Source organism: Alligator sinensis, unplaced genomic scaffold, assembly GCF_000455745.1.
Source record: "Alligator sinensis unplaced genomic scaffold, ASM45574v1 scaffold76_1, whole genome shotgun sequence".
Taxonomy (NCBI): Eukaryota; Metazoa; Chordata; order Crocodylia; family Alligatoridae; genus Alligator; species Alligator sinensis.
Genome location: NW_005841865.1, coordinates 2,480,146 through 2,492,883, shown reverse-complemented (window position 1 = coordinate 2,492,883; position 12,738 = coordinate 2,480,146). Strand labels below are relative to the sequence as shown.

Sequence of the window (12,738 nt, the reverse complement as noted above, 5' to 3'; positions counted from 1 at the left end):
GGAATGCAAATAAACTCAACAAACAGGCCCTGATTTCCTGTCCTTCCAGGGACCTCAGGTCAGCTAACAGGGAGGTGAACTAAACAAACATCACTCCCTATCTCAGGGGCAAGTGCTAAGTGGGGAATGAAGTTCATCCTCCAGAGAGCTTTTGAGAAATGGCTGCATAGGGGTGTTGTCTGCTAGTCTTAGGTATTTCTGGCACATGGAGCATCATAATATTTAAGTTCCTATGTCACTGGGTTCCACATGGTGCTGTGGTGAGAGTGGGCTGTCCTTTTGGCAGTGCAAGGGACATCTGGAAAGTGGAGAGCTCATGGTTTTCTCACAAACTGATGCATCTCCCCTCTGGGAAGAAACGAGGGAAATGGGAGGAGATTGGGCAAGGGAACCAGACCTCTCCAGAGGAGAAACAACAGACCTGTGCTGAGAAGCTCTTCACGTTCACTCACATGGCCATGCGCACACATCAGTCACTGTTTCTGCAGCTGAATACTCTTCAGACCAGTTCAGTTAGGTCCTTCTTTGGCCATCTCAATCCCAAACACAACTCCTTACACTCCCCCAGGGAACCTCCTTAGCAAGGACAGATGGCCAGCGGCAGGCTTTGAGAATAGGCTTTCATCCAATGTATTCTTCCATTTTGTGTTGTCTGTGGAGTCCAGCACAGAGCATGGCCCATGTGGCCACTACTTCCAAAGCACTACCAGTTCAGTTTTCACCAAGAGGGAACCCCGAGGGATTCCTGTACTCCATGCAAGACAGGCAATGCTGCAAATTGAGTGCCTTCCCTTCAGTGTCAAACAGCTCCCACCTGAAAGAATCACAGTGAAGTGCCTGTTGGATTGCTCCTTTGGAGAATCTCCAAGCAGAGCTGCAGTTTGAACCCTGTATAGCAAACACACAATGATAACCCAATGGCTATGAAGATCCTGGTTCTAGTCTCAGCTTGTGTAATGAATAGGATTGCCCAGAGAACAAGTCCCACCATTTATGTAGGATTCCATTGAGTGATTTTTGCCCCAAATGCCAGCCTGTTACAGCAGGGCAGATGACAATACTGAGGAGAGCTGATTTTTAGATTTCCTGCAGACAGTGCTGCATACATAATATTGTTGGCATTTTTAAATTCATTATTTAGTGCTGATCCAATGTTTCAATGAAAAACATTCTCTGATGCATTCTGGCATTTCTTTAGGATAAGTCACAAATCGTTGCTTTGTGAAAATGGTCTCTTCCCATCAATCAATCAGCAAAGATTTAGTTGAAAATAAATCATTGCACTATTTGGCTTGCTCTGTTCTTAATATTTAACATTTGGATGTGGTGCTGCTGGCATGCCCAGTACTTTGCAGAGGGAATTATCTACCTCTGTTTGTGTAGGCAGTTACACTGGTCACTCAAGACCACCAGAGTGAGGATAAAGAGACCAAGTCTGTGTCATGAGGAACTTGCTCCCTAAGAACAACAGCCAATAGCCTGGCTGATCTGACCACTTACCTCCTTCACCTGGCCACAGCTGGCTTGGTCCAAAGTCCTTTGAAGTCAAAGGAAAAAGTCTCTGATTTTAGTAGGCGTTGCATCAACCCTTAACTTGAAACGGGCAAATGACAGATCCCCTTTTCTAATTATAACACTGTTCCTCTCTTCATGGTCCCCGAACCCTTCAATGTGAGTATTTGAATGGTTACTTTGTTACTAAGGGGTTACTGTGGGTGTTGGTTACAGTTGAGGAGGGAGACGACAGCTGTGAGGTGAATGGGAGGGTCTATCGAGATGGGGAGGTGTTCCAGCCCAACTGCAAACTCCAGTGTCGCTGCACGGATGGAAGTTTCACCTGCATCCCTCTCTGCAATGAGGATGTCCGTCTGCCCACTCCCGACTGTCCCTACCCAAGGCGTGTGGAAGTCCCAGGGAAGTGCTGTCAGGAGTGGATTTGTGAGACATATGACAGATACCTCCTTCAAGATGCAATGGCAGGTAAACCCCAAAGTGTTGTCATCTAACTACATATGTACAAATAAAGTGAGTGCATGCATATATGCATGTGTGCATGTACATCTAGGTGAAGGAAAAACCCTAGAAGATGCAGTCACTGCTGAAAAGGTTCAACCAAATGGAAATGGGACAAGTCATGTTTGTCCAATTAGCTTCCATGTATTATGTAACCTGCAAAAGGAATTTAATGAGCAATGAAGCACCAGTGCCGGGAAATGCCTTAAAGTCCTCTAGGCAGACAAGGTTCCTTGGGTAAATCTGATATCTTTTATTAGACCAAGTTAAATAGTTGGAAAAATTCTTCCTAGCAAGCTTTCAGGTACAAATACCCTTTGTCAGGCTGAGGAAGCATCTGCAGTTGGTCTGTGCTCTTCCTGGATGGAATAGTAAAGAAGCCAAAAGCCAGTATGCATGCGAGAGCCAGTCAGTGAAAATGTATATTGAAATAGTCAGTGAATGAGAGACAGGTAGGGAGGAGAGGGAGAAGGGGAGTGAGTATAGCTAGTAAATATAGAGAGATTATTTGGGGAGTTGGATGTTAGGCAGGTGATAATGTGTCGTAAATCCAATGTCTATATTTAGTCCCTGATTTTTTGTATCTAGTAGGTTGGTGAAGTGAAGTTCATAGGCTCGTCTGTGAAAGGTGTTTTGTAAATTCCCTTTGATGATTAGAACTGAGAGATTGGAGAGAGTGATTTTCTTGTGAGAAATGTGCCCCTCCAGGTAACTGGGTATTCTTGTCTTTGATAGATTTTTGTTGTGCATTCATTCTGGTACACAGTAGTTGTTTGGTTTCTCCTACATATTTTCCATCAGGGCATTTGGTGCACTGGATGAAAGATATAACATTTCTGGAGGTGCAGCTGTAAGATCCAGGAATATTAATGGTTCTGTTGTGGGGTTTAATAATTGTGGGGGTGGTGGAGATGTGTTGATAGGTTTTACATTTCTTGTCATGGCATGATCTGGATCCATTTGCTGTGTTATGGGCCATAGGAAGCTTGCTTCTGCTGATGAGGTTGGCAAGGTTCGGTGCTTGTTTGAAGGCTAGGATGGGTGGTTCTGGAAAGATCTCTTTAAGAATTGGGTCTTCTTCTAGTATGGGTTGCAGTTGTTTGAGAATTTTCCATGTAGGTTCCAGGGAGGGGTGATATGTCATAACCAGTGGTGTGCGATTCCTGGGGGTTTTCCTTCTATGCTGCCGTACATATATATCTGTTATATATTTCATCCAGTGCACCAAATGCCCTGATGGAAAATACGTAGGAGAAATCAAACAACTGCGTACCAGCATGAACGCACACCGAAAATCTATCAAAGATGAGAATACCCAATTACCTTTGGGGGCACATTTCTTACAAGAAAACTACTCTCTCTCCAATCTCTCAGTTCTAATCCTCAAAAGGAATTTACAAAACACCTTTCACAGACAAGCCTGTGAACTTCACTTCAGCAACCTACTGGATACAAAAAATCAGGGTCTAAATATAGACATTAGATTTATGACACATTATAACCTGCCTAACATCCAACTCCCTAGGTAACCTCTCTACTATTTACCAGCTATATTCATTCCCCTCTGCCCCTCTCCCCCTACCTGTCTCTCACCCATTGACTACCTCAATTTACATTTTCATTGACTTGCTTTCTCACATGCATACTGGCTTCTGGCTTCTTTGCTATTCCATCCAGGAAAAGCAGACCAACTGCAGATGCTTCCTCAGCCTGACGAAGGGTATTTGTACCTGAAAGCTTGCAAAGAAGAATTTTTCCAACTATTTGAGTCTAATCAAAGATATTGGATTTACCCAAAGAACCTTGTTTGCCTATGTCCTTCGACTAACACGACTACTAACCTATACCCCTTAAAGTCTTCTAAGGGTGAGAAGATAGGTCAGTCTCCATGGCCTGTTCATAAATCCACTTCTGGCTATGAATGTCCATAGGACTCAGCTCACTTCACCCAGGTTGCAGGCATCTCTCATCAACCTTCCAATGGCAATGACCCCAATTTACTCTGAGTGCTTAGCTGGATTCTTACCTTGGACCCACAGCTGTGTAGATTTGTGCATAGCTTCACAGTTGCTTTCCTTGTGTATTGCTTTTCTAGGGCATATGGTGCCTGGGATAGCATCGGCAAATTTCCCTAGGCACTGTGAAGAATGGAGCACAGAGTGGAGTGCCTGCTCTGCCACCTGTGGCATGGGATTTGCGACGCGAGTGTCAAACCAGAATCGATACTGCAGACTTGAGACACAGAGACGTTTGTGCATGCTCAGACCTTGTCAGGGTTTCCCAGGGACAGCCAGCATGGTAAGCAATGAGCAAGTCAAGGGCCTCTGGTGAGTCTGTAACTGGCAGCAGACTTTGTTAGAAAAGGAGGTTTTATGTGACACACTGACAGAAGAACCAGCAGAACACTCTAGTTGCCTGTATCCATCAGTCACCCACTACCCACACAGGCTTAGGCTTTCAATGAGGCTGCCACCTTTTTGAAGGTCAAAGTGCACCTACAGTTGAATTTCTGGTGCAAATCTGAGTTTTGGCACCTGCAAATTGCTGAATCCAGTCTCATTTTTTGTGGGTGCAAGCTTTGCCTACGAGACAGGCAGGTCACAGCCTGGAGGGCACACAGTTTTAGCCCTCCTTGAATTAACAGGAATGGGGAAGGAAAGGGAAGCCTGGCTCTATGCTTAATTATTAATCAGTATACAGGAGCCTCACAGACATCACCTGGCTCCGAATAAAATAGTAGCCAGAATTCAAGGATGCTTGCCTGACAGTTAAACCCAGTTAATCTGTGATGTCCTTCCGAGGATGCCAAAACACTAGCAGTAATGTCCGGTCAGATCTCACTACACAAGTCCTTCTCGCTTAACTCTGAGCATCACATCACCATGAGGTACTCGAGAGTTACAATTCCAAGGGGCAGTGTCCTCATTTCTTGGGTTGCTGTATGGTGTCAATAGATAAGAGGAAAGTTCACCCTGCCTGCTCTGTCTTTCCAGAGGGGAAGAGGAAGTCGTTTGTAGCCCCATCTGCTCCATTCAGGTTTTGGTATCAAGGCTCCATCCCAGCAGCCAGTCTGACACAAGCCCATATCGCTATGATTTCAGTACAGCTGGCTGTCATATCACCTAGGAAACTAGAGAAGAACTGACTGACTTCAGCTGCAAGGGAGGAGGAAGAATTGTGAACAAGATCCCTGTTGTGCCCAGAGTCTGTTCCCTTCCTTGTGCCCGCTACAGTTTCCCTAGGCAATGTTATTAAGGGAGAACCAGCCCCGGGTATTGTATACTGTACAGTGGCAACATGCTTATGACCAGCTTGTGCCCCACTATTGTAACACGGCCCTTGGAAACAACACTTTGTGACTACTGTGACTGGCCAAATTGTTCATCATCCCTGTGGTGGGAGAGTAATCATAATGGCCTGGCAGCCAGGGGGCTGCTGTTTCTCAAAATAGGTAGGTAATATTATGCGGTTGTGCAGGTTTTGGGGGAGCCCTGGGTGAGAGGGGCCTCATGGAGGTGTCAGTTCCACAGCTGAGCTATTGCCGTGATAAGTGAGGCAAAGAGTACACAGGAGCATGAATTCAAGACCCTGGGCTAGATCCATTGTCCCTTGAAGGCAGTGAGAAGTTTCCAGTTGATTTCAGTGGGCTTGGAATCACAGGCCACAAGTGCTGTAGGGTACAGTCTCTGGACATGGATTATTTAAGGTTAGCAGGTCTCAGGCTCCCCTTCTGGGCTGGTGCAGCAGAGAAGAGTGAACCTGGCAATAGCCTGGGCCCTGAGCTAGCTATCGGCCCTTTGCCTTAGCAGCTGTGAAAATGACTGTTACAGCCATGAACCTCTTTTCCTTAAGCATGGATGTCTGGCAAGAGCAGGGGATCAACACTGAACCTTTGCGTGGGGCCCCCAAAGATAAATCCTGTCCCTGGTCTCCTCTGTCTGTATCAGGTTCCCATACAGACTGCCCAGCTATTGCTACTGGCCATGACGATATCTAGCTTGGATTATGCCAGCCATGAGCCCTGCAGTTTGGCAGCTGGTTCCAAGCTCTGCAGCAGTCTCCACCATAGCACTGATGCTTCAGGCCTTTGTGACTGGTACAGTAGGATGTCTCCCTCCATCTTGGGATGAGCCTCTCTGCTGGGTAGTGGTGCATATACCACTACCTGCCCTTCATGCAAGTGTGCACATGCCAACTTTCCACAGAGCTTTGGCTTCTCATTGCTCTGAGACAGGTGTAAGCCCAGCACCAAAAGCAGGAGAGTTGGATGGAAGCAATCATTACCATTGGGCAGAGTCTGGGTCACAATGTGGTAAACTAGCACAGTCTCCCACAAATGTGTGGGAACTCTTATGCTAAAGCATTCATTAAATGACAAAAGAAAACAAAAAATAAGTTTGGCCATCCAGATCCCCACTCCAAATGCCACCTGCAAAAAGGGGAATGTTCCTTTCCAAGACATGGGGATGATTTCATGGTATGTTTTTTATTGGCCAGACATTTAAAGGCCCAATAAAGCTCAGACCAAATTCCTGAGATATGTACCCAATGGAAATGATGTGCATATAAGTATGGGCTGCATCAGAAAATCTAGGCCTGGTATTAATGTTCCTTCTTTCACCTTCACATATGCAGCTGTGTTTTGGTTTAATCTGATAGCTAACACCAAGACACTGGGCACGTCTACACAGCCAGCTGCGCAGTTGTCACTGAGAGCAGTTGTTTAGTACGTTCTTTAGGTAAAACAAGTACTAAAAGACTGTGCAGTTACCACCATTACTGTGCAGTCCTGGTGGTGCACAGGTCATTTCTGACCCTACTCTGCAGAAGCACTGGCATCACAGTTCATGCCCGCTGATGCTACATCACTGTAGCCTGTTGCTACAGTGACATAGTGTCTTGTGTAGATGCACTGACTGTCCACAGCTTTAGAACAAACACTGTAGGAATTCTGCACTGACCCTCAAGGAAAAGACTAGCTGGAATAGACTTAATGCCATAGGTTTTCTCACATTTGACTTGTCTGGGACTCTGGTTCACAGGCAATCAGTTCTTTCTTCTATATTTAGCTACTGCCACAAATAAGCATATGTGCAAATTGTTCCTACATAGGGAACCTCCTTCTGGCAGTTCTAATTCACCACCCTTTCTCTGGACGTGGATCCCTCCAAAATTAACAAAAAGGCTCCTCTCCAACATAAAGCATTGTCTCAACTTCACCTAACTCCTTCTGCAACCAGTAGCTTGGCAAATCCTTCAAGCAGGAAAACAAGGAACTTGCACACAGGAGACAACACTACTATCAAAGCACAAAAACCTAGAGTCTGAGGCCAGACACAGGCAGCAAAACATCAAAAAGCTGCACAGATTGAAGGGGTTGGCGTCCAACACACATGGGCAGCCCAAGAGGGATTTTGCAGTTCTGGTTTTATTTACTGACAGTGACAAGCCTTTAGGGTTATTCAAAAATGAAGTTTAAATGCCCTCTAATGGCCTCTATTTAAATTTGCAATGACAATGCATGTCCTCAGCCCACAAATTGAAGTGAACTACAGCTAGAATGGAGCAATGTTTTAGAGTATAAGCTGGGCAATATCTGGCAATTTTAGATTTGTATTAATGAATTTAAAAATTAAAAACAATGTGCTCCTCTAGCTGCCTACTTTGTCTCAGTGTTTTAATTAAAAGGGAGTTGACATGGCTTTGCTGGTTTTATAGTAATGGAACCTTCACTAAGATCAACTGACTTCACACCTGAATTATACCACAGTATGTGAGAGACTTATTAGGCTTTAATAGCCTAGTTAAGTTTGCAATTTAGGCTGCTTAAATGCGAATAAGGAAAAATCAGGACATTTAAAAGTTGATTCAATTTTATCCTAAATGAAATTGCAACCTGTCAATGTCTCTAAGACAGGAGTGCTCAACCTCCGGCCCGTGAGCCCAGTGCAGCCTGCAAAACCTTGGCATCTGGCTCGCGGAGCTCCCCATAGGTCAGGAAATTTGGCGGCATGGGAGTGGTGTCCATTAATGCAGCCACCTGCCCCTACTGTCAAATTCTCAAACCCTAGGCCTCATGTGGTAGGCTGGGGCTGAGCCATGCCCCATTTCCCCCCATGGGGCTGAGTTAGGGCTGGGTCAAGCCACCTTCACCTGCAGGAGAGCCAGGCTGGGGTTAGGGTTGGGTTGGCCTCCCCACCCCTCTGCACAGCCAGATGGAGCCCACCATGCCCACCCCAGGAGTCAGATCAGGACCATTGGCCATATCTGGTCCACAGACAGGCTGAGTACTGCCTATCTAGCCCTCTGGGCAAAAAGGTTGAGTGAGCACCACTGCCCTAAAACACCAGTGGGTCTTCTGATCACTTAGGCTGCTGTTTTATTGTGTGTTTGTCCGCCCATGTGCACAGGTTGGGATTTCCATGAATGCATGGGAGAGTTGTTACTTGTATTACCATAGCCCCTAGAAGCCATGGAAGAGATGTATTGTGCTAGGTGCTGTACAAGCACAGAACAAAAATACGATGATGTGTGCGTGTATCTGTGCATGTGAGTGGATGCGTTGGGCTGCAGATGCACCCTTAGGAATGCCTGTGCATGTGTTTGTGCCCCTGTACCCACACTGGTTCTGAGGGGATGTGTGAATATGGTTTAAATCAGGGGTGTCAAACATACAGCCCATGGACCGGATCCAGCTCATGCGGCTACCAGCAGGCTACAGAGGTTTGGGAAGCCCAGAGAACTCCAGCTGGAGTCAGGGCATTCAGGAGTCCCAGGAGCCCTGCTGTAGGGCTGCAATTTGGAACCTGTCTATTTGTAATACTCCTACTGTGGGCCCTTAAGGCCCACCTGGCTAGCTAATAACTTCATGTGAGGCTGAGTGGTACAACTAAACTCTTGGGAAAACTGATGAAAAAACAGGATAGGAATGCAATTTGGAACCTGAGGCCATGTCCAGATGTGCACGGATATGTGGTATGTGGCGCCGCAGGCCCATCTGCGGTGTCACACACCACACATGCAGGCATTGCCTATGCTGCTACTTTGCAGCGCGGGGAGTTTCCTTGACCCTGGGAGATCCTGGGGTCAAAAAATCCCATGCCAAAAATAAGTTGATGGTGCACATGGTGGCAGCACACACCACCTAAAACCAGAGCCTGGTCAGCTGGAGCCACAGTAGGGCTGCCAGCCAGGCTCCCTGCTGCAGGAGTGCTGTGGCTGCAGCTCCCTGAGGCCCCCAGGTAAGGCTACTGGGGCCAGCACAATTGTTTGCCCCAGTCTTCCCTGCCCTACCCAGGGTCATCTGCTGCACGTGACACAGGCATTCCCTGGAGACAAGTAGCAGCAGCACAAAGCGTGCCACTGCTACTTGTCCCCAGGAAAACACATGCGCCTACTCATGAGGATGTGGCCTAAGTGTCCTGGAATAGATTCCCAGGGTCTGAATGAGGGAGAAGTCTGTATGGTGTATGGTGCTTCTGGGGAAGTCCAGATCCTGGCAACCCCCACTGCTGCTCAGGAAAATGAAGTGTCTGCAGGGTCTAAGTCACAGGGACTTCTGAAAGAGTTTGGTTTGGATTTTATCTGGGCATGAACTGAGGTTCAAAACCCCTACATTTTCCTGAAAACTGAAAATCATGCTCTTCAGCCAGTTCTGATCTTGCAGGTTGGCACCAAATACATCAGCCTGAGGAGTGCCCAGCAGGGGGAGCTTAATGGATACTGTAGCAAGTACATGCAGCCTGATATTCAGGCTCAGCTCTTACAGGGTACATTTACATATGCAGTTAGTGCGCATAAACTCTGGAGTTTTTGGCTCCTGGGTGTGCTGTTTCAACATGCACCCGGGAGCAATTAATTCCGGAGCAACCTGCTTCAGAGTTTATTCATATGCAGCATGTGCATCCCGGTTGGAGCAGCTCTTGATGGCAGGGGGTCCCTGCCACCCCGGGCCTGCTCCACCTGGGCTCAGTGTGATGCAAAGAGGCTGGCTGGAGCATGAGGATGCTTCACGTAATGCGGGGCTAGCTGGCAGGCAGCCCCGGCACTGAAGCACCCTCGTGCTCCAGTCAGCCAGGTCAGCGTCTACATGTGTCCTGCTGCACACAGAAAAACTCCACAGCAGGGTAGTACTTGTATTTACTTGTATTTGTGTGTTTATAAGTACTACCCTGCTGCCTAATAGAGGTGCACATGTAGATGCTGAGACATTTACTGTGGAGCTAATTAGTCCACCCCGCAGTAAACATCTTGTGTAGATGCGCAAATATGGAGCAGCTTTTACATGGAAACCTCAGATTCTTATCTAGATCACACAAGAATCAAAGCACCTGCTATAGTTATTTTTATGCTGCAAAATGTCATTTCTTGTTGATTAACTTTGCAGGAGAAATCTGCATATTAAATGACTGTAACCAAACGGATCAGAAGGTTTTGTTTTCTCAACTGCCCTCCCCTTTGGAATACAGCAAAGACTTGCAATTTCACTGCGAGTCTCTCAATATTTGGTGTTTTCTATACAGCCCCATGTCTGGGAAGACAGTTGATCAGGTGAGAAGCTCATGGTTTCATTTTTTTTTTTAAGTAACTGCACATGAAAGTTGTTTGGGTCAGAGACCTTTTTCTTGTGATTATTTCTGCACCTAGCACACTGGGATTCTCAGTGGTTGGGGTTATTTATACACTGAAGATAAATAAACAATTGATGTTGGCAATGAAGAAGAATTAAAGGTGACTCTTAATGCTCCCAAACCAGAGGGAAAATTAAAATAAAACCATTATTTTAACAATCTGATCATTTTAAAATAATCTCGCAGTGAGACCCAAATGCTTGGGGCTTGTAGTGTTGGGAAAGTGCAATGAAGAAGAATAAAAGGTGACTCTTAATGCTCCCAAACCAGAGGGAAAATTTAAAAAATATATATTTTAACAATCTTACAATTTTAAAATAACCTCGCAGTGAGACCCAAATGCTTGGGGCTTGTAGTGTTGGGAGAGCACTGGCACTGAAATCTTCATTGCAGTCCCAGACTTCCAGACACTTTCTTCTATACCTTGGACAGCTGAATAAATGATCTTGAACCTGCTACCAGAAAAATTATCAGTCAGATTATGTGTTTGGTTCCAGAAGAAACTATCAAGAAATGATGCCCTGGGATTGCACCTAATTTACCGTTAGTACTAAGCATATCAGTATGAATAAAAGCAACGAGGTCAGGGCTAGAGATAAATTCTGAAAAATCCCTTTTTGGTCCTTCCACTGAGCAAAAAAGATCTTTTGTCCACCTGCGTCTTTCTCACACTTACTAGAATTTTGGTTTCACAGCCCTTAACGCCAACCGTTTGCAATGGCAGAAAGAAACATGGAAAGTAATAATGAAAACAGCAGATGGTAAATAACGCTGGTAACACCCTCACACTCTTCCTGTCAAGAAAGCACAGAAGCTTGGCTAACCACGCATCTAACGGCAAGACTTTCCCACACATAATATCACTACCCTTTTAATGAACCAATTCAGCTTGCACTTGCCAGAGTTCATATAGAAATGTCTATAATTAGCACAACCTTGGCAAGTCTTCTTATGTAGAAGTCCAAGCTTTGCAGATAGTAACATCATACAGACTTAAACAAATTACTAATAGATGTGCCCTAGGGAACTGCACTTACTTGGATTAGCTAATAAATCTTCTCCATCTCTAAGTACTTTGTTTCTATGATACTGAAGAGCTTTTCTCCTTCAGGGATGATGCATCTGATTGTTAGTTTGGCTGGGCTCTTTTTTCCATGTTTTCCTTCTATAGACTTTCCTTTATTTTGTAACTGAACCTAAACCACCAGATTTGCTGAGGTCCTTTCTCCCTGCCCTGATAAAGCAAAGCTCCCTACACTGCTCCTGTTCCTGCTGCTGCCTTTCTTCTTTCCAGCTTTTCTTTTTTTCCAAAGACATACCATCTGTATAGAAGATGTTTGATGGAAAGCTTTGGCCTTACCTACTATACCACAGTTATTCACTGACAACAAGGGGTGTTGACTGCTGACTCCATCTATTTATAAGATCTTATACTGCTGTCCATCACCATAGCATCTGATCATTTTTCTTATAAAATCCCTTACTCCTATAAAATCTCCCCTGGCCTGGGGAGGAGAGTGTAGGAAACACCAGGGCACCCCATGAGGCAGCCCCGAGGACCGAGCCCCTTGCTCCCATGTCCCAGGGATTTTAGAAGAAAAGTTTGTCTAATAAAATCCCTTCTTATAAAATTCCTTAAGGTAGTTAACAGACATCGTGGAGGCTCTGGAGCCTCTTCCTTTCCGGAGTCAAACCCTGGTTTAAGGCTGGGTGTTTGTGGTCTGTTCTCTTTCTGGGTGCGCGCTTGGAGGGAAGGCCGGGTGCGAGCTGTCATCGCGAGTCGAGGGGCCCAGCCAGCCCGGCGCTAACCAGGGTTTGCCCTTGTCTGCATTTGAAGCCACGCCGAGGTCAGCCCCCGGTGGCTCCGCTCTGCCCGTCCCGGGGACCCGCTCGCCCCTCTACGCCGCTGCTGTCGTTTAGGCGGAGCTTTCGCCGAGGCACCGCTTTGCTTCCTGCGGAAAATCGTGTTGGTCTGATCAAAGAGATCAGCTCGACCACGAGCCCAGATCGCGTTTTCCTCTATCTAGAGCAACGCGGCTGCCGCCCGCTGCCATTCAGCTTGGAGGCTGCGAGCGGGGCGGCGGAGCGGTCCCCG

General features: G+C 46.2%; 2 protein-coding genes across 3 annotated transcripts in view; both read left to right on the top strand.

Moving 5' to 3' along the window:
* WISP2 (WNT1 inducible signaling pathway protein 2) overlaps positions 1-10,494 on the top strand; it is a 13,963-nt gene extending 3,469 nt beyond the window's left edge. Inside the window, exons 3-5 of one of the 2 annotated variants that reach the window (XM_025191442.1) lie at positions 1,729-1,980; positions 4,109-4,311; positions 10,400-10,494. In XM_025191442.1, coding sequence (XP_025047227.1) covers positions 1,729-1,980; positions 4,109-4,311; positions 10,400-10,417 — 473 coding nt within the window. In that variant the 3' untranslated portion in view covers positions 10,418-10,494. Of the gene's footprint in view, positions 1-1,728; positions 1,981-4,108; positions 4,312-5,006; positions 7,661-10,399 lie in introns of those variants that run through there. The other variant, XM_025191434.1, reaches the window with a different exon arrangement.
* Positions 10,495-10,539: 45 nt separating this feature from the next.
* The window catches only part of LOC102385484 (potassium channel subfamily K member 9-like), a 42,022-nt gene continuing 39,823 nt past the window's right edge, over positions 10,540-12,738 (top strand). The window contains exon 1 of the mRNA XM_014525387.1: positions 10,540-10,563. Coding sequence (XP_014380873.1) covers positions 10,540-10,563 — 24 coding nt within the window. The remainder of the gene's footprint in view (positions 10,564-12,738) is intronic.